At 49.8% G+C, this 27,864-nt stretch overlaps 1 protein-coding gene across 1 annotated transcript; it reads left to right on the top strand.

Annotated features, from left to right (window-relative positions):
* Window positions 1–658: 658 nt before the first annotated feature.
* cnot4b (CCR4-NOT transcription complex, subunit 4b) lies at window positions 659–27,864 on the top strand. The gene is made up of 13 exons (XM_060049477.1): window positions 659–929; window positions 5,069–5,403; window positions 7,212–7,409; window positions 8,103–8,189; window positions 8,600–8,701; window positions 9,742–9,867; window positions 10,729–10,853; window positions 11,517–11,738; window positions 13,194–13,251; window positions 13,485–13,746; window positions 14,463–15,296; window positions 21,957–22,217; window positions 25,894–27,864. The coding sequence occupies exons 2-13, from the start codon at window positions 5,224–5,226 to the stop codon at window positions 26,301–26,303; spliced, it is 2,865 nt and encodes a 954-aa protein (XP_059905460.1). The 5' UTR covers window positions 659–929; window positions 5,069–5,223; the 3' UTR covers window positions 26,304–27,864.

Raw genomic sequence — 27,864 nt, 5'->3', positions numbered from 1 at the left:
CCTGGCCGAGCTGATAGAGGACCAAGGGTTAGCACTATGCGTCACTTCCAGACGAAGAGCTCAGAACCTCTCCGGTCAGAATTTTACCAATGTTCCTTTGGATCTGAATAATGAGACACAGTAGGCTACCTGGACATTTCCCACAACCCCCTTGTGAAACTGCAGGCAACTGCAGGCGTCTGATCCAAGAAGATGTGGTTCCTTTGTTAAAACGATGACTGCTGTCCAAAATGAAAAATGTGTGTGTCCCTTTCAAATATTGATATTTTTTTTGACTTGCAGTAATTATTTTGCATACATATATTTCTGTTTGGTGAAATCGTAGTCTTTTATTTAAGTTCTGCATTTGTTTTGTTTTCTTTTTAACGTATTTTGATTTTCTTTCCCTATGTTTTTTATCAAAGTATATTTCTCCACCTAGTGTTCATATAGAGGTATGCGTGCCATTGCATTGCTTGGTTCAATAGGATATTTAAAATATATATATACAGACAATGTACAAATTAAAGCATCCATCGAATTAAATGCGTGTGGAAAAAATAAAGTGCCTTTGTGAAATCTGAAGCTGTTAATTCTCATTTCATATTTAAATAAAGAACATTTAAATCCAACCGTGTCTTCGGCCCTGACAGTTTGGACTACAATACCCACCTCGCGTCAGACGCACTTGCGCCGACTCGGTTGCTTCAGTAGTTGCCTCCACTCCACCTTTCAATGTAAGATGGTGGTTTCTGTTATAACTAGGTAGCTAGCATCATTATTTGAAAGAATGGGCAAAGTGTTATCACTAAACAAATTATATTGAATTAAATCCATCACAAGAGGTATCCGGCCTATCAAATTGTACATAGAAAAGGCGACATAACCCCCACCCCGCCCATTCGGTGCGATCATCCCGGAGAGGAATTCCCAGCAAGAAACAAGACAGGGTGAGTATCCCACTAAACTACCGTAGTAAATCATATAATCTGCTTAACGATCCGGCCCCGGTGCGAGAGCCAAGTGTGACACGAAGGTGCATCCACCCAAAACCCATCGAGTTGTTGTCCGCCTCGGCGGGCTTCGGTTTCTTTAAAGACGAAAACCAGAAGCGATCTCCCCCAGTTTGTGTCGCTCCTCGGGGAGCTGGAGAGCGGCGGGCTCGGCCCGGGCAGCGCAGGCCGCAGCGGGATCAAACCCGCTGTCACCCCCCTGTATGGACCCCCACTCCATAACAACACCGTGTGTGTTTGAAGACGAAGGCCACGTCATCGTATGGTGACTTGGGTCGTATTGTGGCGACGCCGTGGGTGTTTTATTTCACTGGCCAGGACCGACTAGCCCGCTGTTTAGCGTTAGCCGACAGAGCCCTCCCCGCTACTTAGCTTCGGGAGCTAGCGAGGTTATTAAAGCATCCTCGGTCACCAGCTAGTTAGCTTAGCTGGGGCTCGTATGAGGTGGTAGACCCTGGCTAGTTAGCCTAGTTGTGGTCAGCAAGTGGGCTAGTGCCGGGACTAGCTAGTTAGCTAAGTTGTCTCCCCCCCCCCCCCCAGGTTGCAGGGGCTAGCCGCCGTAGCTCTGTCTACTAATAGGCGGTAGAAGCTAGTTAGCTAGCTAGTTAGCCTAGCGGCTAGTTGCAGGTTGAGAAGGCTAGCTATTTAGGTGATGTTGCTGACTACTTCCACCTCGTCAGCTAAGGCGTCATATGCCGGCTCCTGGGCAGCATAATGTCTTACAATGTGCAATCCGAAAAGTTGCTGTTCATTACACATTTTTTGATTCCAGCTTAATAAGTACAATCGCTTCCTTCAAGTTTTAATGACGTACAATTCAGATTTATATCAGAGCCACTTGTTTGATACCTTTTAATTCGTGACCAGCTAATCATTCATACAGTTTGATTATTGATTGTAAACATTAAGACGGGCCTTTCAAAGGATTGGGATGTCACCATTCCCTTTAGTGTTCGCATCCGTGTCTTGTGATGACTTGACAAGTGCGTTGCAGAAAAAAATTCTTCCTCATCCTCACTTTGCATTTTAATAGCGACGCATTGTCGATGCCGTCTTTCGACTTTTTTGGGAGGACATTCAAAATGATACCCTTAAGATGACATTTTATCTCTTGATCATGTCTTAACATAGTCAAACGGAGATTGCCAGATTATTTCAGCAGAGTGGGTGGGATGAAACACATGCCTGATTATTTTTCTTCTGGTGTCAATAGTCCCACTTCGAACAAGGGACATTTCAGGCCTTAGTCTGTTTCCTTGTCAGATGACCTCAGAACAGAAGGCACTGGGGCAGTAGGCTGTGTGTGTGTGTATATACGATTACCATGAAACTGAATCATGACTTGGATATATCTGTCAAAAGATAACGCGACAATAAATTGAGAGACACTAAAGATCAATTCCTAATATTACATTTAATTTCTTCGCAGTGGATTACCACTCAATGACCAGTCAGTTGGACAAGGCCCCGTATTGTTTTTTGTTACTAATGCATGCATTGTGCGAAATTGTACAAAAGTGCTGCCTAGACTCAATATACATAGCCTACAATGGAGGCAGGTGGCTGATGCCCATTCATGTCAAGCAGTCGTGGGAGGGGGTGTGGTCTGCACTACTACATCCTGTCTGTACTTCCCTTTAATAGAGAACTCTCAGCAGGCTCCGCCTCTTCCGTGTTCTGGCCAGTGGCCGTGGTATTTTTAGCTGTCCTCTCTTGGCTCTGTCTCTAACCTACTCTTTACTCCGGTGTGTCAGTCTACCTCCCACTCCCGGTCTCTCTCACTCTCCCAGGCACTCTTTTTGCTAATTGCTGGTCTCTGTCATTCTCTCACGGTGTCACGTAGTCACATAGTTTGGTCATTGCCGCCCGTCGCCATCAAAGGGACAGCAATAGAGAAGAGGTCTTCATGTTTTGGGTGGGGACACATCTGAATGCAGGTGGTTTCCTGGCAGATATGTCCTCAATGACAGGAAGGAGCTAACACTAAACCCTATCTTAACATCTTTTTGGTGTAGAATTTCTAGAAATGCGTAAGGCTGCGTCATTCTTTTTCTCGTTTTTTTGATTGGCTGACGAATCAAAATTTTATTGCTGAGGCTAGACATCTCGAGGTGCTTTGAGACTATATTAAATCGTTTTTTTGAAGCTGCAGGATAATTTGTCTATTCTTTTCTTTACTGCCAACTTTGCGTTGTGTCAGACTCGGTGGAAACAGATAATGCATTGTGTTCCATGTGTGTGTGACTGGAAATCGAGTAGGCATTCACTGTAAAGTGGGAGTTTTCAAGCCTTGCTTTTACATCTGTCAGACAGTGTGAATGTGCGCATTAGTATAAGCGTTTGCACTTTGGTTTAACACTGTTAAGCCGTGTTATTGTAGCAATATTCGACTTATGGTGGCTGTTAGAATCAGGTGAACCTGTGTGGACCAATATTACAAAGTGCTGTTGAATTCTGTTCAACACATCATAACATACTTGGCCCAAGTTTGAGGACCAAGAAATGTTACACCCTAACAAGGAGTACACCTACCTTTTTAGTGACCGAGAATTGGTCACTTGCCCATTGGCTAAATGGTTGGCCATGACAAGTGTTGTGGGATATGACATCTCTTATGTAAGCCTATATATTTCCCCCCAAAGATAAGCAGGTGTACCCCTTGAGGGATGATACATCTGTACAAGTGGCCGCTTAGTCACTGGTTTGCTTGATGGCTGTCTTTACTGCTATTGCTAACCTAGGATCACAGTCATTGGACTCCTGCATTGAATTTGACCAAATTGCCGCGCTATTGTGATGAAGGCTAGCCCAACATACTTGCTTAATACAGGTGGGTGTTGTTGTCTTGTTTATTGTGTACGAAGAGACACTCTGGACTTCAACTCAATGGTGGGAACTGGTTAAACTGGGTGCCACGATTAACTTTAATAATGGGTAAATCCAATGATGATCATTTAAGAGTAAAGTCGCCGGCTTGTCGGAGAAAATGAGTCATATCTCACCCTGGTTTCAACCGCACAAATCTTTGTTTACCCAATCCAACACAAATGCTCATGGTCATGTTCAACAGGGAATGATATGACTAATGACGTTTTTAAGCAATGCCTGAAGAATCGAATGGCAGACTTTATCACACACTCGCACAAACACGTAAGCAGCCCACTATCTTATCATGTAGAAAATGTTATTGAGTTTTTTTAAAACAAAGAGTGGGCATTTGAAGCGTTCCCTTACCACTTGCGGTATACAAAAGTAAAAGGTGAATAAAAAGGCATTCCCAGCTTCTAATGTTGACCCAAAATGCTCCTTTAACCCACATCCCTCACCCACATTTCCAGATCTGCAGACTTCGTCCTTAGGTTGGTGACACACTGCCTAGGCACAACCCACCCATTTCCCTATGCAACCCAACTATCACATTACCAATAATTCATGAGTCGTTATGAATGCAGGCCCATTACAGAGCATCAAACCGGACAACATGACAAAAGAATGCACTGAATAACTTTCCAAAGTAAACTCATCAATCATTGCGAAATGTAAATGGAATGGTTTGATTTGATCCTCCGTAGCCATCAGGAGGTAAAGTCGGCTTTAAATCAAGAAGGGACCAAAAAATATATTCAAATGATTGGTTATGCTGTCCTTTGCTAGTGCATGTTGTCCCTCATCCAACCTTCCAGAGAATACAAAAAAATGGCATACTCATCCAAGGGTTGACCGACAAAATCGAGACACCTTCTACTGTCCCAAAACCGTGAATTCTCTCCTTTTCCCCCGTTATTTATCAGCCTTGAGTTAAGTTTTTATGTCTGGATTTTTTTTTTACTACTTGTAATTGGCAGATGGTTTACATTATATAACTCTCTCTCTCTCTCTCTCTCTCTCTCTCTCTCCTCTCTCTCTCTCTCTCTCTCTCTCTCTCTCTCTCTCTCTCTCTCTCTCTCTCTCTCTCTCTCTCTCTCTCTCTCTCTCTCTCTCTCTCTCTCTCTCTCTCTCTCTCTCTCTCTCTCTCTCTCTCTCTCTCTCTCTCTCTCTCTCTCTTTTCCCCCCCCCCCCCCTAATACTCTATCCAGCTGAGATCCGAACCTCAAACCCGAGCCAGCCATCACCCCTCCACCTTGAGCGACTCCCACCTCGGCCCTCACACCCCGACCGGCAGACCCGTCCTCTCCCAGCCACCCGCCCGTCCCGCCCCCCAGCAGGTGCCCCCCCGCCCCCCTGCCACAGGATGTCCAGCAGCCCTGAGATGAAGGAGGAGTGCCACGACATGGAGTGTCCGCTGTGCATGGAGGCTCTGGAGATCGACGACGTCAACTTCTTCCCCTGCACCTGCGGCTACCAGATCTGCCGCTTCTGCTGGCACCGCATCCGCACCGACGAGAACGGCCTCTGCCCCGCCTGCAGGAAGGTAGGAGGGGCTCGTAGGAGCGCCTCGTAGGAGGGGCTCCTAGGAGGGGCGTCGTGGTCGGGTCCGGAACCGTAGAAGAGGAGATGAGGGGGAGCACTAGCCTCTAGCGATGGCTAGCCCTTAGGGAAGGCTTGCCTTTAGCGAAGGCTAGCCTCTAGTGAAGGCTAGCCCTTAGCGAAGGCTAGCTTTTAGTGATGGCTAGCTTTTAGCGCTGGCTTGCCTTTAGCGATGGCTAGCTTTGAGCAAAGGCTTGCTTTAAGCGATGGCTAGCTTTTAGCGATGGCTAGCTTTTAGCGATGGCTAGCTTTTAGCGATGGCTAGCTTTTAGCGATGGCTAGCCTTTGGCGATGGCTAGCCTTTGGCGATGGCTAGCTCTTTGCGATGGCTAGCTTTTTAGCAATCGCTAGCTTTAGCTAGGGGTGTGAAAGCAGCTACTCTCAGAGGGTAGATGATAGGACAACTGACAGACCTCATTCGGACAATTGGCTGAGAGATCTCCTTCTAGGTTTCCGCGATGGCTGCGGCTGGGTGAGTGAGTGGGTGTGTTCCCAACGTGGGCAGGGTATGTGATGTAGTTGGCTAATGACTCATTTGGAGAATCGTCAAAGATTGATTTCCCCCTCGCGTCCGCCTCTTTTCATGTGCTACTCCATCACATTTATCCAGCTGACGCTTTTATCGAAAGCGACCTGGAGTGCGTGGGAGAATATACATCCCAGAAATTGCCACAATCCCGCGAGTCCATTCGATTAATCACATCAGCAACTCCTAGTTCCTAATTGAGTTAGCTGTGGCTCAACGCCAGGTTCTGTTGTGAGGCTATGCACGTGCACAGTGATTCAGATTCAGGGATCAGTTTGTTCTGAATGTCAGTTTCTATTTACACGCATCCCTCCTATCAAATAGGTTTTGTCCTTGCTTTATAAAAGAAACGATTATCAAAATTAGTCGTATACATTATCAGACACCCGTCGTTCCAGCTAGCTTATATTTGTTGTTCCTTCTTTATAAATCAACCAATCATCTGAATTAGACTATAAGACATATTCTAATAGACACCAATCGCCTTATTGCTCCATAACCACACAGGAACGCACCCACCAACCAGCCGTAACGCACACCCACCGGCCGTAACGCACACCCACCGGCCGTAACGCACACCGACCAGCGGTATCACACACCGACCAGCGGTATCACACACTGACCAGCCGTAACACACACTGACCGGCCGTAACACACACTGACCGGCCGTAACACACACTGACCGGCCGTAACACACACCGACCGGCCATAACACACACCGACCGGCCGTAACACACACCGACCGGCCGTAACACACACACCGACCAGCGGTATCACACACTGACCGGCCGTAACACACACTGACCGGCCGTAACACACACCGACCGGTCGTAACACACACCGACCAGCGATATCACACACTGACCGGCCGTAACACACACTGACCGGCCGTAACACACACTGACCGGCCGTAACACACACTGACCGGCCGTAACACACACTGACCGGCCGTAACACACACTGACCGGCCGTAACACACACTGACCGGCCGTAACACACACTGACCGGCCGTAACACACACTGACCGGCCGTAACACACACCGACCGGCCGTAACACACAGCGACCGGCCGTAACACACACACACACACACACACACACACACACACACACACACACACACACACACACACACACAGTGAGAGGGAGAGACATCTTACACGGTCACAGACTCATCCCACAAACCAAACCCATAACCCCGTCCCTCCTCCCCCCCCCCCCCCCCCAGCCCTACCCGGAGGACCCCGCGGTCTACAAGCCCCTCTCCCCCGAGGAGCTGCAGAAGATCAAGAGCGAGAAGAAGCAGAGGCAGAGCGAGAAGCGGCAGAAGCTCACGGAGAACCGGAAGCACCTGGCCAGCGTGCGCGTGGTCCAGCGCAACCTGGTGTTCGTGGTCGGCCTGTCCCAGAGGCTGGCCGAGCCCGAGGTGAGGGGGGGCCGGGCCCAACCAGAGTCAAGGGAGGGGGAGGGGGTAGGATATTCAGGAGTGATCGGCCGATATATCGGCTGGGTGATATCATCGGCTGATATTTGCTTTTTTTTTACGTGTATCGCGTCGGCCATTTTTTTGCACCTATATTTTCCCCGGGATGATTTACAGACAGTTCAATAAATGTTCATTTTTTTTTTTACTTTTGACTTGTAACATTTGTTATCGTCATTGTGTTATTTTTATTACGTCATTTGAGGGAGCAAAAGCATTATCGGCTCAAGAAAATCGGTATCGACATACCGGTCATTGGCTAAGGCTGAGAAATCGGTACAGGCCCTAAAAAAATCTATATCGGTCAATCCCTAATATTCAGTGGTGGGTGGGCTGGCTCCATGCCGAAAGGGGCTTGGTTTGCCCCCCCCTAACATCCACAGTATCGCTGTTGACCATCCTTAACATGGATGTCTTTAACCTTCCCCTTATGGGGTTGATTTAAATTTTTTGGGATACAGAGTTCGCTCAATAATTAAAGTCTTTTTTTGTTAGTTTTTTGCTTGAATTTCATTATCGATTTTCTTCTCGTTTTTTTTTTTGCAGTGTACTGAATGAGGACTATGCAATGTCTGTTGGCTACCGCTAGTGCTCCGTGAGATTCCTAACCCATTCTCCCGCGGTGTTCCCACGCAGGTTCTCAAGAGGCCAGAGTATTTTGGCAAGTTCGGGAAAATCCACAAGGTGGTGATCAACAACAGCACGTCCTACGCAGGCTCACAGGTACCCCCGCCCCCCCCCCCTGCTGAACTCATACCATCCACCCACCTAGGGCTGCTTGATTATGAAAAAAATAAATAATCATAATCATGATTATTTCGGTCAATATTGATTACACGATTATTTGAACGATTATTTGGGAGTTTGAAAACATGATGAATTTATTCTGCATTTCTCCCCAAAAAATTCCCAATTTCTATAAAACATTCAATGCATAAATAAATACACTTAAAAAAAGATGTAATAACAATAATAATCGTTTCCACATGATTACCCTAGTTTGGAAATCGTTTGACGGAGAAATGGAAATCACGATCAAAGTGTGGTTAATTGCACAGCCCTACACCAACCACAGTCCACCGGCCCGGTCTAACCCCTTCACCGCCCCCCGCCCCCCTCTCTCCTCTCTCCAGGGTCCCAGCGCAAGCGCGTACGTGACGTACATCCGCTCGGACGACGCCCTCAGAGCCATACAGTCTGTGAACAACGTGGTCGTGGACGGCAGGACACTCAAGGTACCGGTGTGGTCGAGGTGCCTCGTACGCCAGCCCGCCCGAGTTGCATTGTGGGAAATCGCCCCGGCTTTCTTGTGACATTTCACCGAGCCCCCTTTTGGTCGTATCCAATCGGGCTCCTGAGAGTCCACTGAGATCAGCGAGGTTTATCGTATGACTCGACAAACAAAGATGGCTGCGCCCGTAGAGATATATTTTCATTGTATTTGTGGTCGTTTGTATTTTAACACGATTTTACTTGATTACATTGCTGCTTTAATCCGGACACCAACTTATACATTGCACGATCTTGCTGTGCGTGAAATTCAATCAAAGTTTTTTGTTGTTTGTTTTCGAGCTGGTTTGCTAATGTAGCTAGCTAACAATGCCTAGCCAAGGACTGTTCTCCCTCGACGCGTCGTGTAGCGATGCCCACAAAGACGAACGGGAACGCTAGAAGTGCTACAAGCCAGGAAATGAGCTGGTGTATGATGCATCTCATACACGCCATAAGCCCCGGAGCGACGACAACAACGCTACATGCTAATGCGCTATGCTAAGCGGTAACGAGGCGGTCCGCTCGACCGGTTAGGAGAACGTAAAAGTAAAATAGTCGGAGCGCGTGCTCAGTGTGTCAATAAGGATAGGATGGAAGTAGCTCTACCCTAACGGATATAAAGGAGTCTTCTAAACTGATCCTTTTTTAATTGGCTGTTGGCAATTTAATTGACATCCTGTCAACAGGGCTTAGTGTGCGACGGAAAGTCTCCACAATCTCGTCATTCTTTGTAGAGCCCGACTGATTTATTTTTATTTTTATTTTTTTCCACACAGAACATGATGTTAAACTGTTGGTGTTTACGTAGATGCGCTCGCTTAAAGCATTAAGAGGTTCAACATGCGCAGTTCAGGATTTATAAAGATCTAATTACGTTTGTAAATTGCCACCATTTCTTACATTTTCATGTATGCAGAGCCCGATAAGCTTAAATCGACCGATAAAATTGGCCCAACGTTTTATTGGTTTGCGCTCTAATTCTTCCTTTTCCCCCTCTTGGCAGGCTTCTTTAGGGACGACTAAGTACTGCAGCTACTTCTTAAAGAGCATGCAGTGTCCCAAGCCGGACTGCATGTACCTCCACGAGCTGGGAGACGAGGCGGCCAGCTTCACCAAGGAGGAGATGCAGGTACACTGGACGCCCTTCTGGGGTGGAGGGGCGGGGTGGAGGTGGTATGGTTGTCATCGGTGCTCCCCTCAAATGCGACTCTCCAAATTAGGATAGTGTACTGGTCAACCCAGAACCTTATGAATCCCAGCTGAAAGCTTCTGGGTTTGATAGCCCCCATGTCTACAGGGCAAGATGCATAACCCCAACCTGCTCTTTGATGTCTTGTATCTGAGTTCACGGCATGCCTCATTTTGGATAAGGTTTGCTAAATAATAAAATGGTAATGGATCATTTGAGGCGAACTGTGCAAATACAATTGGAAGACCGTTTTTCAAACATGCTTTTCAAAGCAAAGTCAACACGGACTAGTTTCAACTGACTAGACTGATAAAAATGTCAAATTAGTTTTCTTCGAAAATTACTTACTATTAGTGACGGATATGTTAGTGTTATTTTCTTTATATATTGATCCATATGACGGTGGTGATAAGATAACATACTGTATCTACAGTGTCCTTCTAAAGGGCTGATTACGGTCCCAAGTTCACGCAACTCACGGGGGTATACAGACCCCTTACGTCCTTGCGGACCCTCCTTCCGTCCACCGCAAGGACACGACGTGCGCCTCCCAAAAATTGTAACCTTGGGTCGAGGCGAGGCAGCCTCGAGGGCTGTGATTGGTCCGCTCACTAAAACCCGACGCAGAACCGTAAAGGTTCACGACTGCGTCGAAGCGCCAGCGAGGTCCTTGCGCCGCGTGAACGTGGAACCATAATCGGCCCTTTCGACTCGCTGCCGTCAGAAGGCCTTCGTTCTGCGTCCGTCTCCATACAAGCCTCCGTGCCGTGTGTTTTTGTCCCGTCCGTCCCCCCCCCCCAGGCGGGGAAGCACCAGGAGTACGAACAGAAGCTGCTCCACGACCTCTTCAAGAACACCGCCACGTTGCCACAGAGCGCCGTCGCCGGCGGGGAGAAGACCAAGAGCAAATCCGTCTCCTTACAGAGGTAGCCACCGCCACCGCCACCCCCCCCCGTTCAGCTGTCCCCTGCTCGCTCTAAGATTTGTGTTAATTAAATTACGTCAAATGATTTTATGAGGATGAATCAAATCGAGAAGGCCGTCCTTCTGTCCTCAAGATCTTACTTTACACTAATTAAAATTAAAATTGTAGCTCCTTTTTATTTTATTCTTACAGTCCTTTACTTTCTGCACGGACCCCTCGAATTGACCTGTGTTGGATTAATGAAGTGACTGTTATCTCACCGTCTCTCGCTCTCCCCCCCCCCCCCCCCCCCCATGTCTTTCTCTCTTTCCCCGGTTCTTCCGTTCTATCTCTCTCTCTCTCTCTCTCTCTCTCTCTCTCTCCCCCGTCTCTCTTTCGCTCCCACCTCTCCCCGTCCTTCTCTCTCCCCCGTCTCTCTTTTGCTCTCTCTCTTTCTCCCCCCACCCCGTCTCTCTCTTCCTCTCTCCCAATCTTTCTTTCTCTCCCCCGTCTCTCTTTCTGTCTCTCTCCCTCCGCCCCCCCCCCCCCCCCCCCAACCCTGTCTATCTTTCGCTCTTTTTTTCTCTCTCCCCCGTCTCTTTCTCTCCCAACTCTCCCCACCTGTCTCTCTTTCTCTCCCCCCCCCGTCCCCCCCCGTCCCCCCCGTCCCCCCCCCCCCGTCCAGGTCCAACAGCACCAACAACACAGAGATGTGGCCCTCCCTGCAGCCCCCGGACCAGCTGGCGGGGGGGCTGCTGTCCTCCGAGCCGGGGAAGAGCCCGTCGCCGGACAGCAGCTCGGACTCGGACCACCTCACCCCCGAGGAGGGGCTGGACTCGGACCCGGGGCTCCCCGGCTCCTTCGCCGGCCTCTCCTCCCACTTCTCCTCCAGCTGCGACCGTGCCAGGTACCGCGCCGCCGCACCCCCACCTGTAAAGGGTTAATTAATAACCACAGCGAAGGTTGTTTGAGCTGAGACTTTTACCCAACGTTGGCATATAGGGCTTTGACTCCGAACGTCGTTACTCGAATATAATTCGAATATCGAAAAATAAATCAAAATTCAAACGAATATTAGGCAGCCCTTAATATTCAAACCTGTTATGGCAGGCCAAGAGGGAGGGACGTCGGAGAACCCCACGCAGTCTATTCATAATATTGTGACGACCACGGAAGAGGCAGTGAATGAAGTATTGATTAGACAGCGATTTATCAGAAACCTAATAAACCGTTGGAACGGCAAGACCGGTAACCATAGCAACGCCGGTGGACCAACCTCGCGAAGCCCAATCCAGGTCTTACTGAAGGCATTTAATGGTCAAAATATTATTAATAAATATTACAATATATTCAAATATTAATATTAAAAAACAAACAAACTTCAAATATGATTTTTGGGCAAAGGTCAAAGCCCTCTTGGCATATCACATGCACAACCAGGGCTTCCGCCATCATTCACACCCAGAGAAACGACGACTCCCATTCCCTCGAATGCGCATTAAATAACCTGCAACTTCACATGAAGGGCTGGCGTTATGCCCCCAGGAGTGAGCGTTGATTGGCCGTCACAAGCCGTTTTTTAAATTGGCCTCACCCTCTGTGTATCCCAGTGGACTGCAGTGCTTATCTATCTAATCACACTCACACCTGGTGGTATAATAACACCCCTTTAAACTTCATATTGACTCATGGATTATTAAAGATTTGGGGGGGGGGTTGCATGATTGCGACCGTGCAAGGTACCGGACCGGCCAGGGACCCCCCCGAGTTTAAAGGGGCGGGTGTTTAGGGCTGAACGATTAATCGAGTTCAAGCCAACATCGCAATGTGATAGAACTCGATTTGCAAAATCGCAAAGGCTGTGATTTGGTATAATATCAATTCATCTGAACACACAGGCCTGGCCTAAAGGAATGAGCAGTGTATATGTTGACCGCTTCCAATGTCGTGTTGGTCATACTATAGAATGATTTATTGCTTGTTTAGAGTGATACGGAACTTAAGGAACTTTTAAAAGAAAAACCCCACTCACACAGGGTGGCGTAATGTCTCCCCTATAAAAGAGGTAGGGTTTGCCCCCCCTAACAACCACAGTATCGCTGTTGACCTTCCTTAACATCGATGCCTTTAACCTTGACCTTATGGTGTTGATATACATTTTTGGGGACACAGAGTTTGCACAATTATTAAGTAAATGTTTTCTTTATACTCAAATGTCATCATCTCTTTTTAATCGCTTTTTAATAATTTTTTCTGCAACGGCAGAGAGTAATTCGAATCTCTCGGTTGTCGGCTCGAAGACGACGTGCAGTAATGTCTTTGATGAAATAACACCCCACCATATGTTTTTGTTCCCGTGCAGTCCCAGTGACAAACTGCCAGATATCATCAGTATCAGCAACAGTGATACCTCACAACTGGTAAGACCTTATTTTTACACCAAACGGAACTGTGACCTCTTTTCACAGATCGTCAATAGCAGCTCAAACGCCCTGTCATTTTTATTATTAGGTTGTATTTATGGCTTTTTAAAGTTATGGCTGTTTAATGTTATGAGCTGCTGTGTTTCCCGTACTCTGGTAAGGCCCAATGTTCCAGTTGCCTTGCGTGAGAGTCTTCTTCCTCTCCTATATTCACCCCCTGCCTCCTCCAGCTCCCTTGCAGTGACTCTCCGTCGCCCCCTCCTGGCCTGAGCAAACACAACCTGGTGATGCCCATCAGCGTGAGTGGGCTCATGGTGCGCTCCCCCTTCGAGGGCTCCTCCGCCGAGTCCCAGTCCCTGTTCTCGGACAACAGCAACTTCAGGCACCCCAACCCGGTGCCCAGCAGTGGCATGCCGGGCCTGGGGGGCTCCCCGCAGAACAGCTCCACCGAGTGGCCCACCGCCCCCGAACCACAGAGCCTCTTTGCCTCAGGTGGGTGTGGGTGTGGGGGTGTGGGTGTGGGGGGGGGGGGTCTGTCTGTGTCTGTCTGTCTGTCTTTGAGTGCCTGTCTCTGTCTGTCCTTGGGTGTCTGTTTGTCTGTCTTGGGGTGTCTGTCTCTGTCTGTCTGTCTGTCTGTCTCTGTCCATCTGTCTGTCGTTGTGTGTCTGTCTCTGTCCGTCTGTCTGTCTGTCTGTCTTTGTGCGTCTGTCTCTGTCTGTCTGTCTTTGTGTGTCTGTCTCTGTCTGTCTTTGTGTGTCTGTCTCTGTCCGTCTGTCCGTCTGTCTGTCTGTCTGTCTGTCTTAACGCATTGTAAACGACTGATATGGGGCTATGAAGCTCGATTTGAATCATGACCAAGAGAGCAATGAATTTGGGTCAACCTCGTCTTTCTGACGGCTTTTCTAGAAACGTGATCGTTGTGCATTTACGTCTTCCTCCTTTTTGTATTTCAAGCATTTATCGTACGTTTCATTTTCCCCAGCCTCCCTCATAAGTAGCTTTCCAATAAAACGGTTAAATATAGCGTTAAATTTAGCGTCAACTGCTAAATGCTCATCTGAAATGTAATTAAGAAGAGGAAAGAAAATTAGAAAGATTATGAGCTAAAAGCAAAAGCAGGGCATCACGTTAAAAAACGTCTATAACCGACCTAGCGTCGACCCCCCCCCCCCCCCCCTCATGTAAACACTGCCCCCCCCCCCCCCCAGACACCATGCCGGTGTCGTCGTCCACGGACTGGCAGGCGGCCTTCGGCTTCGGCTCGTCCACACAGCCGGCGCAGCAGACGCCCGCCGCCCAGAGCACGCAGGACGACGAGCTGGGCTTCGACCCCTTCGACGTGACGCGCCAGGCGCTGGCCGACCTCATCGAGAAGGAGCTCTCCCTGCAGGACAGCCCGCCGCCGGCCCCCCTGTCCCCGGGGCCCTTCTCCCGCAGCAGCCCCGCCCACGGCCCCGCCTCCGGCCTCCCCACGTCGCTCCCCGCCGCCAGGGGGGGCTTCGGCGGCGGCGCCGGCCCCCCGGGCATGCTGCCCCCGCCCAACAGCCCCTTCCCCCTGGGGCTGCAGCACCGCTACTCCCAGATGCACCACCACCTCCAGAACCACCACCACCACCACCACCACCACCAGCAGCAGCAGCAGCCGCAGCAGCCGCAGCCCCACCCGCACCGCCCCGGCTACACCTCCTTCAGCTTCCCGGTGGGGGGGGGCCACCACCACCACCACCTCCCCTCGCCCACGTCGTCCTCGTCCCCCTCCTCCTCCTCGTCTTCGTCCTGCTCCTCGTCCTCCTCCTGCTCCAACAACGTGGGCCACTCCCCCGGGACGGCCTCCCGCCAGCCCTGGTTGGCCGGGGGCGGCGGGGGCGGCGGCGGCGGCGGCGGGGGCGGGACTATGCCGCCCGGCGTCGCGCGCAATCACTTTGCACACATGAACCACGCGGTCGGCATGACGATAGCGTCCTCGGCCCTGGAGAGCAGCTTCTTGGACTTAACGATGCCCCGACTGCACAGCACAGGCCTCGGAGGGATCGCCATCTCGGGTAAGACCCCATCTGTACTTAAAGACGGAGCGCGCGGTTTGGGGGGGGGGGGGGGGGGGACATGTTTATTGAGGTCCGTGTTTATTAGGGCTGGGTATCGCCAGGTACCTCGCAATTGAATTTGGTTCCTTAGGTCTTGATTCGATTTCGATATTGATCCAATTGCTTCGATATCGATTCAATAATACGTGCAGATGACAAAAATACCTAAATATTATTTAGAATGAACCATTTCATTGTGCTTGAACTAACAATAAGGGATTACACCATTGGTATCCGTATTGTTCCTGAGCTAAACTTGCAGCATAAAAGCAATAATCATAATATGGACAAATGTAAAAGGAGATGTACATTTAGGCATACTCACTTCTAGATTACAATGTTATTGTATGCTTCTTCTTTTTTTCTTTTCTTTTTTAATCTATTTCCAAACAATTCTGAATCTAAATTGAATCGAGAACAAGTAAATTGCGGTGCATTGATATATCGATATTTTTACCCAGCCCTAGTGTTTATGGATTTTTTTCGTTTAAGGGGGTCCATGACATGCCACCAGGTGTGGGTGTGATTAGCTGTTACAAGCCGTCTGGCACAGGGAAGGAATGATTCTCTAGTGACATCACAAGTGGGCGAGTCCACCCAGATAGATGAAGGATCCTTGAGCAACGTTTGCTGCGGTCCACTGGGTAGACTGATCTGTCCAGCGCACATCTAGGTGAACACGCCCACGTGTGATGAAAATCATTCCTTCCCTGTGCCAAACGGCTCGTACCAGCTAATCACACCCACACCTGGTGGCATGACATCAGCCCTTTAAAAGATCGCAATCCATGTCATAAATCATTGCACCTTGACTCCCTCTGGGGATGTCATTAAACGTGACACATTATACCACCAGGTGTGAGTGTGATTAGCCGTTACAAGCCCTTTTGAAAATCTGCCTCTTCTGACATTTCAAGTTGGTGTGTGTGCTGGATAGATCAGTCTACCAGCCTACCCAGCGGACTGTAGCAAACGTTGTTCATCTATCCGTCATACGTTTAGGTGGACACTCCCACTTGTGATGTCAGAAGAGGGTGATTTTTTTTTTTAAAGGGCTTGTAATGGCTAATCCCACTCAAATATGGGACCTTTAATTCCCTTTAGGGATGACTTCTTTAAACCCAGGAAAGTCTGTCTTCTATTCTACGTAGACATTAATAGCCAAACGTTAGGGGAGAAGCCTGATGCACTTTGGCGAAACGTATAGCTTTTGTCCAGCAGGGGGCAGCATATGATATGCTATGTTGTCATCATCACACATCCATACATACACACCGAACACGCACACACACACCCCCATCAGTCTGAACAAGTTGATCCCTGGTCTTAATGTCTGCCTCATCACAAGCCCAATGACATGTCGTCCAGGATTCATTACCATTTAAAGAAATATCTTGCTCTGCAAAGCACGATAACTACCAGTCGGTTTTCTTAACCTACAGACTTGACCTTCCTAATGACTGTTAGGAGCCCTGAAGGAAGGCGCTTTGTAATGACTTTACTGTCGACGCAACATGGAAATGCATCGCTTTCTACAAGAGGGCATTTTCTTTATCTGGAACTGTTGGGATATTTTCCAAATTATGAATAATGAGGCTCTATTAATTTTTACATTATTTTTCTGAGATGATTTAGCAAGTTCTCTCAGGAGATGGTTTCTGCTAATGCTTTGTTGAAACCTTCTGGCGTCTCACTGCCAACCAGGAAGACATCAGCTGTCTGCTAACTGCACCAACTGAAAGACGTAAGACCGCCATCTTGGCAGGGAAGGTTTTGATATAAACGATTAGGATTGCGCAATGACTCCAAGTTAGATTGTAGTCCATTACTGAATTTAAGTAGGCGCTCATGTTTCAGAATTCATTTTCTGCGACTCATGACGGGATTCCTTCGGGGTTTAATTTAGCCCACCCAGTGCGAGTTGGTGTTCAGGAATGAATAATTGATGGTACATGTTCACACAAATGGGTCATTTAAGTGTTGACGCAATGATGCGTGTGTACCACATGATTGTGTTCCAGATCGTCGCCCACTCCCTCCCAGAGGGGTCCGTCATGCGTCCCCCCCCTCCCCCTCCCCCCCCCCCCCCCCCCCGTCATTGCTCATGCAAAACCATCCCGGGTTCCTCAACAGTGGTGTGTGTGTGTGTGTGTGTGTGTGTGTGTGTGTGTGTGTGTGTGTGTGTGTGTGTGTGTGTGTGTGTGTGTGTGTGTGTGTGTGTGTGTGTGTGTGTGTGTGTGTGTGTGTGTGTGTGTGTGTGTGTGTGTGTGTGTGTGTGTGTGTTGCGTTGACAATGGCCAGTCTTGCATTGGGCGACCATTAGGCAGATGACGCTTTAACGTAGCAACCCCTTCAGCCCACTTAGCTGCTCCTTGACAACAATTAACAGTAAACTAATTAAGACCCCTTCCACCCACCTCCCTCTCTTTTGCGTCTCCAAACTTCCCCTACATCTGGATGGATTTGGTTGCCAGGAAACCCCAGTATACACGACAGTGATAAAATGGCAATGATGAAATGGGGCATAAATGTTGGTCCTTTTTGAAGTACTTTCCACCCAACGAATGTAAAAAACTAAATGCCTTATTGTAGGTGCATCACACCTGTTTATTTAATGTCCTTTAGGTCTTATCGGTATCAATATGATGGTCTATCGGCATTAGTTGGGATGGCTACAATTTGAAAGAAAAACCTTCTTTACATGAAATTGGTTTGACTCAACAGTCTTTGACGCTCATCCTTCACGAATGCCTAGAGAGTATTATGAGAGTCCGATGTTTTATTAAACGCAAGACTTAAAAGCCGATGTTCTAAAGGCCGGTATTTTTTTTCGTTTGGCCCAGCTCATCATCCATATTTGAACAGAAGCACGCTACCTGCCCGTCTGGTATCATCTGTAAAGCAATCCCCCGTCACTGCTACTCTGTAGTCGGGAATCCCCCAAAACGTAATCCCTTCTGTAGCTTCCAAGTTCTACTCGGCGTGGAACCCAAACAAAAGGACCACGGCTTGCTACTGTATCTCCATCTCCACTGGGCTCTCACGGTGCCCTCGAGCAGTGACGCTGTCATGGTACAGCAGAGCAGACCAGAGTCCATCGTTTAGGCTGGTCTGCTTCTCGTGGTCCTCGATGGACCAAAGATAGCCAGAGGAGAAGGTTTTGGGGTGGGTGTCATTTGGGGGGGTTCCCTCAGTCAGTGTGGCTCTTCAGGGATCGCAGGAAAGATGTTTTTTTTTTTTTTTTTGTAGTTTATGTCCAAATATCTTTTTTGGCCAAACTTTTTTCTAACATGTCGGAACATCTGAAGTTTTTTTCACTCACCCAAACACCAACCGTCTTCCTTTCTGGTTTAAATATGAGACGGCAGCTCTTGAACTGTGAGATACCTCAGATGAAACGCGCCCATTTCTATTTGATTAGGCACTCTTCCCCCTCGCTTAATGTTATCACAAAAAAGCAGTGTAGACATTTGCTTATTAAATAATTAACCAGCATACTTTGGACATGACTCTGCCCACGTTCCTCTTTTATTTTTAAACCCGGTCTCCCGTCCAGAGCACATGAATTAAACATTGGTCTGTACGTGTGTTGGTGATGCAGTCACCGGTGAGAACCACAGGTGATTTGTTAACGCTGTCCACACGTCTATCACGATGTGGTACGAAATCGCAGGGTGGTGGCCTCGGAAGCCTTTCTGGACGAGGAAGGTTATTTTTTGTCTGTACCGCATAACAAACCACCATCGTACACATTTGTGGAACGCAATAACCATCAACATAATCACACGACAATCACAATTTCACACGGTTCTTGAGCTTCAAGCTGGCCAGTCCTGTATCCTTTTTTAGAACAGGCTTGGAGACTTCATTTTTATGATTTTTATCCTGATATCGCCACCTGTTTCAATGACACTGTTCATTGACTGTGCTGCCAACTGCGCTGCATTATTCACCCAGCAATAATAACTGTTAAAGGCTCAGCAGAGCGTTATGGCCATCCTGTCTGTAGTATCTAATTTGCAGCCCTCATGCTTGTGGAAATTGATGCCCACGTCCAATTCCGGGCTACAGAGCCGTCTTGGTTGTAATAATGAACCATGAGTGCATATTGAACAGGCTTTCATCTCCAGATGATCACATATTTGCCTAATGGGACATCGTTTAGACCTCCTCAAATGAGCCACAATTGCCTTTTTGGATTGTCTTCCATGGTCGGGCGCTCGTTACATGAAGTCGTGTCGTTATGCAGACATAATCGTTATGTTATATGTGAGCGGATCACGCATTTGTGTCAGCCGGCGTCCATTCAATAGACAGGGCTCACCCCCGCAGGCAGAAGAAGACCTTTTACCTGCAACACCTGTGATTAACGACATGGGGGAGGCGCATTGAGCTGTCAATCTTGATCCACTAATTATAGTGAGGAGAACATGGCCAGAATGCACATTTCCCTATCCGTCTAGGCACACTTTCAAACCTATCTGAAATCCAATTGAAATGCTTCTGTATTGTAGAACATTCCCTCTTAACGATACATTTTACCTGAGATTGGTCTGCAGGGGGCGCCAAAACGTATTTTAAAATCCTGGCCTCCTCAAGCATAAGGAAACATCTTGGCCTAAATCTCTTCAACAATCCATCCAACCACTTCCACCATTAGATATTGGTGTCCGGTTTCATCCGTTGGCTATCGGTGACATTGAACGTGAGAAGGTTGTGACCCGTGTTTACATTGTGAATCCTGATTGGTTAGAAACACACCAGTACAGTGCTGTGCTGACGGTGCTCTAGTTAATGATGTCCCTCGCCCATGTTCCATCGTGGCCTCTCTGACGTCTCCCACCATGCAGAAACGCTCCCGGGTTTCACTCCATACTAGGTGTTGAACTAGGGCGGCTAGATTATGCGAAAAATTATAATAACGATTATTTTGGTCAATAATGAAATCACGATTATTCAAACTATTTGTACAAATTCAGAAGAAAAAAAATAGTTTGAAAACATGATGCATTTATTCAGCTGAGGTTTAAGGGACCCTCCCCGGCATGTTCAGAGCCATCCCCCCGCGCGCTCGGTTCGAGCAGCACTCGTGTCGCGGCGTGACGGAACGGTGAAGGCTCCTGTTGACTCTGGCGCTGCTCTGCCAAACGGATGGCCGTGTTGATGTTTAGAGACGGGCCCACTCTCTGCTGCCGGTGGTCAGAGTTTGATTACTGTGTCTGTGTCCCGTCGTCCTGCATTTACCCCGAGCAAACGCGGACGACAAACATTCATTTAGTCAGCTATATCAAGCCTATTCAAATGCCTTCGATTCCTTTTTGAGCATTTTTTTTTCGACACACAATGATTTTATTTCATCAAGCGTCGCGTTTAGCTAATTATGTGCCGACTCCATCAAGTAAAGCCGTGGTTCCTATTTACAGAAACGCACGGATTGCCACCATTCTCCGTTCTCCAAACAAAGGTGCGCTCTACACCGACCCCGTACTGGGGCTTAGCGATGGCAAAGGCGGCTAGTTTCCAAGTGCGGTCGCAAATAAAACGAGCACACGCCAGGAAATCGAAAGGCCTACTCGCTCTCCTGTGTTGCCATGGCGAGCCCCCCACCCCCAACCCTCCCTGCCGGGCTCCTGTTTGGGAACAGAGATCAAACAGCCCCTCGGACCACCCTGCTGGGCGGCGGCGGCCCCCGTGTGCTCGGTCAGCAGGATAATGACTTTCCATTTGTTTTCATCCCGCAAGCAAGACGGGATGTATCACAGCCGAAACCACAAGAGCGGAAAACCGCACTACCCCCGCAGAACAAACACAGACAAAAAAACACCTGAAAATAATAGTGCTGATAAAAATAGTTCTGTTAAAGAGGTTACACCCACTAGGCGGCCGGAGATTGCTCCAAAGCAAAATCCCCCAGACCTGGTTTTCAGGTGTCATGCTCCTAATAAGATGCCGTTTTCCATCCTGGTCTCTAGCAGTTCCGGGCTGCGCGTGTAATCGTCGACAGGTAGCAGCACATCCACCTTACGGCGTGTTTCCACCGTACGGTTCGCGTTTCCGCCGCCAAAAGTGGGCGGGGTCCAAAAATAAGCGCACTTAGCCGTACCTATTTTTTGGTACTCCTCGGTTCGGGTACCAAGCGGTCTGAAAGGGTGCCAAAAAGTTGGTCTTGTGTGTCCAACGTTGTGGCTCTTTGTTTAAAGCGTCGCGTTTTTCTTTGTCATTGAGTTTATTAGCAGGCTACACTGTGTCGGGTTGCTATGAGGTCACGCTGCTTACGTAGCTGCCGCGGCTATCGCCACCCGGTTTAAACCCCCGCCCTTCCATAAGGGTACTGTCGGCGGTGGCGAGCCGTAACTGAGCTGGGCCAAACCGTACCTTCACTACTAGGCCGAGGCGTGCTGGGCTTTAAGCGCACCCGCCGCTGGAAACACGCCAAAAGGCCCAGTCCTGATGGCAGCGACCCGGGTTCGATTCCTACCCTTATTTCTTTGCTGCATGTCCTCCATCTCCGATACCTTCCTGTCCATCTCGCTCTATCCCTAAAGCATAAAAACGCAAAAAACAAATCCTTAAAAGCCCTTCTTCTTGTGTCCCTCCCCCCCCCCCCCCCCCCCACAGAACACAACGGGTCTGACGACGGGCTCAACGTGAAGGAGTGGCAGGACGGCCTGCGCGCCCTCCTGCCCAACATCAACATCAACTTCGGCGGCCTGCCCAACTCCTCGCCCTCCTCCTCCTCTTCCTCCTCCTCCTCTTCCTCCTCCTCCCTGAACGGCGTCAGCCACAACGCGGGCCCCACCACCGCGCTGGGCTTCGGGGTCGGGACCACCAGCTGCTGGGAGAACACGGCCAGCTGGATGGACCCCGCCATCATCACAGGTAGGAACCCTGGAACCACGATCCCCCCCCCGCCCACCCCCGTCTCCCGGGTGCTCCCCCCCCCCCCCCCGTCTCCCTCTGTCTCCCTGGTCCCCCCCCCTCCATCTCCCTGGTGCCCTCCCTGTTGCCCCACCTGTCTCCCCCCCCTCCCTGTTGCCCCCCCTGTATCCCCCCTCCCTGTGCCCCCCCCTCCCCCTCCCTGGTGCCCCCCCTCCCTGTTGCCCCCCCTGTCTCCTCCCCTCCCTGTTGCCCCCTCCGTCTTCCTCCTCCCCCCCCACTCCATCTCCCTGGTGCACCCCCCCCCCCCCCCAAGTCCGTCCACCACGCTTTCTTCGTGCCGCGAGCGCGATGCCAGTCCGCCCCAGCCCCTTAACGACGCGCGTCTGATTCGCTGAGTCACTTCGGATAAGACCATCTGCTGAGATGATTAAACGACCCCCCCCCCCCCCCCCCCACCCCCACTCTACCCAGCTCCCTTCCCTACCTCCGTTCACAGGGATTTATCACCCCCCCCTCTAACCTTCTCCGCCGCTGGAACTTCAGTCGCGCGGCGAGTTTTAATGCGTCTGCTTATTATGGGGAGTGTGGGTTTACAGTGTGGCAGCAGCACGGGCGCCGCGGCGTTTAATCCACTTAAGCATTCCCCCCCACCCCAACACCGGCGTTACCTGGATCTATCTTTACCCGCCGCATGCATAATGCAGCTCCCCTTTCCCGACGCCCAGGGGTCACACGCGGTGGTTCGGGAGACCGTTTCCTCGGATACTTAACGCTGGTCGCTAACAGTCGTAGCTGCGACTCGCTAACCCTCTTTATGGTGCGGTCGAGATGTCTCGTTCACCGACCTGCACGAGTTGCAAAGAGGGAAATCGCCCAGCTTTCTTGAAGCATTTCACCGTGGCACGCCCCCTTTTAGTCGTTCCCACTCGGGATTCTGAGAGTCCACTGAGTTCAGTGAGGTTGACCGCACGACTCGTCAAACAAAGATGGCTGCCCCCGTAACGCATTGCTGCTTTAGTCCTGACAACAATTTATGCATTGCACGGTCTTGCTGTTTGTGCAATTCAATGTAAAGTTCAGGGCTAAAAGTTCAGGGCTCAATACATTGTACACATTTCCTCCTGGACAACTTTTCGACAAGCAAGAAAGATTTGTGAGCTCGAAAAGTGAGGTAGGGAAAACAAAGTGAGGAAAAAAACAAAAACAAAAACTTTCAGGGCTTAAAGTTTAAGCCCTGAAAGCTGTGTTTTTTTTTTTTTTTTTTTGCTGGTTTGCCAAAGAGGCTAATGTAGCTAACAGTAACCCAGATGCCCACAAAGACAAACGGGAACGCTGTAAGTGCCACAAGCCAGGGAAATTACTTCACAAGAGCAACTCGTGCAGGGTGGTGTATGATGCATCTGGAACAGTCCATAATGCAGGGCCGGACCCAGCCTTAACACAGCAAGGGGGCCGGAACCCCCACCAGGAGACGCATAGATAAGAGCCCATTCATGCTCCGCTTCGGCGTTTGCGATCGATGCAAAGTAACCTGGTTGAATCATCGGCCACGGTCGTCACGGCAGCACAATGGGCCCGCCACGTCACCGGGGGAGGTGGGGTGGGGTGGGGGGGGGGGGGGGGGGACGACGACAACGCCCGACTGAGTCAGGTCTGCCTGCGTGGGGGATCCTGAAAAGATGGCCTTGGGGAGCGTTTGCGTGGTTTTATTTCAACACAAACAAGCTTGTGTCATCGTTTCGCCACCAGCCAATCCTTTCATGGCAGCCTCTGTGTATTTAAATGCTATTTTGTGTCGCACGATCCAAAAACGTTTTCCGTTGTCGCATGGCGGGAAATCCTCCTTCGACCCGAAACGGAAGGCTTTTGTCTTGCGTCCCAAAACAAAACCAGAGGAAGGTTGCCAAAATTCATTCATTTTTATCAATGATTGAAATAATATTGAGTTTGTCATTCATTGACGACCCACAGAAACTGAGTTGTGTTGTCCAGAGAGAGATCTGCATCCATGAGTGATGATTAAGCAGCGTTTGGGAGCAGGGTCTTGGCCCTGGCCTCGGCCATAAGCCAGCACAGATAGTCCCTGTTATTTTGTGTTGCGCAATCAAAAAGCATTTTCTGTCGACGCATGGCGGGACTCCTTCGGTCCCGAAACGTACGACTTTTGTGTTGCGCAAAACAATAACAGAGGAAGGATGAGAAATTCTTTCGTTTTGATCAATGAATGAATTATCTTTTTCATTTATTGACGACCCACAGACACCGAGTTGTGTTGCAGAGAAGGACCTGCACCCATGAGTGATGCAGTGTTTTTAGCAGTGTTTGGGACCATGGTCTTCGTTGAAGGTGAAGGAGAAAGCCCTGGCCTCTACCCCCACCCTGGGGGGGGTAGATGTCCTTGGTGAAGCCTCAGGAACAAGGCCTTGGCTCCAGACCCTGATTGAACAGAACTTGGACAGCATTCATCACAGAGAATGAACCTCGCACACTGATGCAGCCACACAGTCACTTTTTATCACTCCCGCACTTACATTCTCAAACACATTAATTCACTCACGTTCACTAAATCACCTGCATTCTCTCACTCGACCAGCCGTTCACTCGCACATTAACTCACTCAGGTTTCTAAATTCACGCTCTCACTCAGGTTTGCACATTCACTCGCTCACTCAGGTTCTCACAATCACTCACTCTCTCCCTCAGATGCACACATTCACTCACTCATGTTCGTACAGTCACTCACTAAGGTTCGCACGCACACACACACACACACACACACACACACACACACACACACACACACACACACACACACACACACACACACACACACACACACACACACACACACACACACACACACACACACACACACACACACACACACACACAGTGTGATGTCAGCAGTTCCAGGGGGACTGCTCAGCTCCCCGGCAGCTGTCAGGGGGTCAGGTGACTCCCTCCCGGTCACTGTATTGTAGTTACTTCACCCCCCCCCCCCCCCCTCTGTCCGTGCCTTCGGTTCCAGCCGGCCCACATTAATCTTGCCGTGTGGTGGTGTCCAAGCGGGGAGGTCAATAGACTGGGGGCCGGTCGATGGCTGATCCCTGGAGGGCTCGCGTTTCAGCACGTTTACTTATTCATACTTTTTTTTTTTTTTGCAGACGGTGGAATTGTCGCCACGGTAGTACCGTAAATAAACACGGACGCTACTGTACGCCAATTTCTGTTTGTTTTTCTTCCTGGTTTGTGCCGGTGCCAAGAAAAGTCCCGTGGGGGTTGGGGGCAAGGGGGAGGGGTCGGGGTCCTTGTGCTTGTTGTGCCTGACGGCAGCCATGTTGGGAGAGGACATGTTGATCCGAGTGCGACACCAACGACCTTGCGTTCCCTTTTAGTCATTCACACCGTTTATTCAAATTATTTAGTCCCACAGACACACAACAGTTTGAGTTAGTTACGTTTGTCACGCCTTTACCTGGAGACCGGTGACGGTAGGGGCGTGGCACCTCTCTGGGGGACGCCTACAGGTGGACACCGGGACTCAAACCCACGACTTCATCCTCTCGGGACGACGTGACGGATGAGAGCCGCTCTGCGTTCGCACGTTGCATGTGTGGATTCGCTAACAGCTAAAATGCTAACGTTGTTCTTCTCTGTGCCCCCTCCCCCCCCCCAGGTGTCCCGTCAGGCAACACGGCCAACGGCCTGGACTCCCTCCACGACGACAACCCCCCCCACTGGCTCAAGTCCCTGCAGGCGCTCACCGAGATGGACACGCCCTCCGGCCCCGCCCCCAGCCCCGCCCTCAGCTCCGCCTCCCTCGCCCCCCCGCCCGGCAGCACCACCGCCGCCACCTCCAGCGGCCCCGCCCACCACACCCAGCAGCAGCACCCACACAGCACCCACTTCGGGAGCCACATCCCCCTCCACAGATTAGGCTGGGGCTCCTACCCGCCGTTGCCCCCCGGGATCCCCTCCGGTCAGTTCCTCTCCGGCCCCCCGCCCGGCTTCCAGACCCCCCCCTTCAGAGCCGCGGTACAGAGCCAGACTGAGCTGCTACAGAACGCCGCCATGGACCGGCACTAGGACCCAGAGACTCGCTCCGACAAAACCCCCCCCCCCGACATAGGACCTCCCAGTCATAACCCATAATAACCCCCCCGGCCCAGGCGAAACACTCCCACCAGACCCTCTCGCAACACGCAAACTGGATAAAAGCTATTAATGAAAAATGATTTACATGCCATACTTTTTTTTTTGGTTTCTCCTTCTCCTCCCTCCTCATCCTCCTCCTCCTCCTCTGTGACTCCTTGTGTTTCTGTCCACTCTCTCCCAGGTTGGTTTCAGTTGGACCCGTGATGTGCCACAATCAGTGATGCTTTAGGCGTGAACGATCACGGCCAAAACAAACGCCTAAAGGCTTGTTTTTAGCTCGCTAGGACCAGCTTTCACGCTAGAATTGAACGTGCCCGCCTTTGACCCTAAAAGATTAGCGATTTGACCCCCAGGAAGACGATCCCCTCTGTGGAGAAACACTCTGATCTGCTCATCGCTGAGCAGGGATAATTATCTTTGTGTGTGTAAGGATTCGGCACAGATAGTTCAGACGGCAACACATCGACGGGATCAAACAAAAAATACAAATGTATACGTTTAAAAACGGCAACAGCACGACTCGGCTAGGAGAGTAGAAGCGGTGTTTCTAATGCATTGTGGGTCTGTGTGTATGAGACGATAAGGAGTAGCAAGGAGATCTGGCTTTGTGACCGAACCACTCCTCCCCATCCCCACTTATTCTTCCATCTCACGGCCAAACCTCTGCATCAGAGCATAGTGCCTTTTCTAGTCCCTTCCTGCCGGTGGGCGGTCGGCGGCGCGGCGACCGTAGAGGGATTGCCTTTTCGCGAGTAGACTGGGTGAGACTTGATCTGGCCGGGGGCGGCGGCGTTAAGACGCCGACCCCGGTCCAGCGTGAGGTTAGAATCCGTGCCACTGTGTGGCGCTCGTTTTGTTGCGCTCGACTATCACTTAAAAATTAAAAAGAAATACATCGCCCTCTGCCGCCGCCCGTTCCCGACGACGCCACCGATCCGACGTCGGAAACCTAGAAGCGATTCCGAAGTCGTGGGTTTACGATATCCGGAGGCGAGGAGAGAGCGAGACCGACCGTCGGTTACGAGTTGTGTTTGACGTCGGAGCACGATGCCGTCTGGATGACCCCCGTCAGCCAATCAGATGACGTTCTGACGAGGCAGGGAATGGCCTGTGTTCCGACGTTTTTAATTTCGGGAGAGTTATGTATCGGCTTCGTTGGATCGGGTTCAGCGTAGTTTAAACGGCCAACTGAAGCAACCGCTCATGAGAGAAGACGGTCACCAAGTTTTCATGTCATCACTCGAAACATTTTTGATTTGGTTTTATGGGTCTTGCGTTCATTTTTATTTCCTACAGAAGGACCGGTCCACCTGCAGTATTGGATTTGAGAAATAATAAAAATGGATTTAATAAATTGGCGGTCTTAACGATGGGGAATTACGTGATGCTAACAAAACAAGCTTAATAAAGGAGAGCCGAGATCATCCGCGATTCTGGGAGCAAACAAAATACGACAAACTAAATCTTAAAATAAAAAAATGAAAACATTGCA

This window comes from Gadus macrocephalus, chromosome 4, assembly GCF_031168955.1.
Source record: "Gadus macrocephalus chromosome 4, ASM3116895v1".
In the NCBI taxonomy this organism is placed as follows: domain Eukaryota; kingdom Metazoa; phylum Chordata; class Actinopteri; order Gadiformes; family Gadidae; genus Gadus; species Gadus macrocephalus.
This window is presented reverse-complemented; position numbering and strand designations above follow the sequence as displayed.

Coding starts and splice junctions, on each gene's coding strand:
- cnot4b (XM_060049477.1), top strand. CDS start 5,224: ATGTCCAGCAGCCCTGAGATGAAGGAGGAGTGCCACGACATGGAGTGT. Junction 7,410..8,102: donor AGAGGCTGGCCGAGCCCGAG/GTGAGGGGGGGC, acceptor GTTCCCACGCAG/GTTCTCAAGAGGCCAGAGTA. Junction 13,252..13,484: donor ACAGTGATACCTCACAACTG/GTAAGACCTTAT, acceptor TGCCTCCTCCAG/CTCCCTTGCAGTGACTCTCC.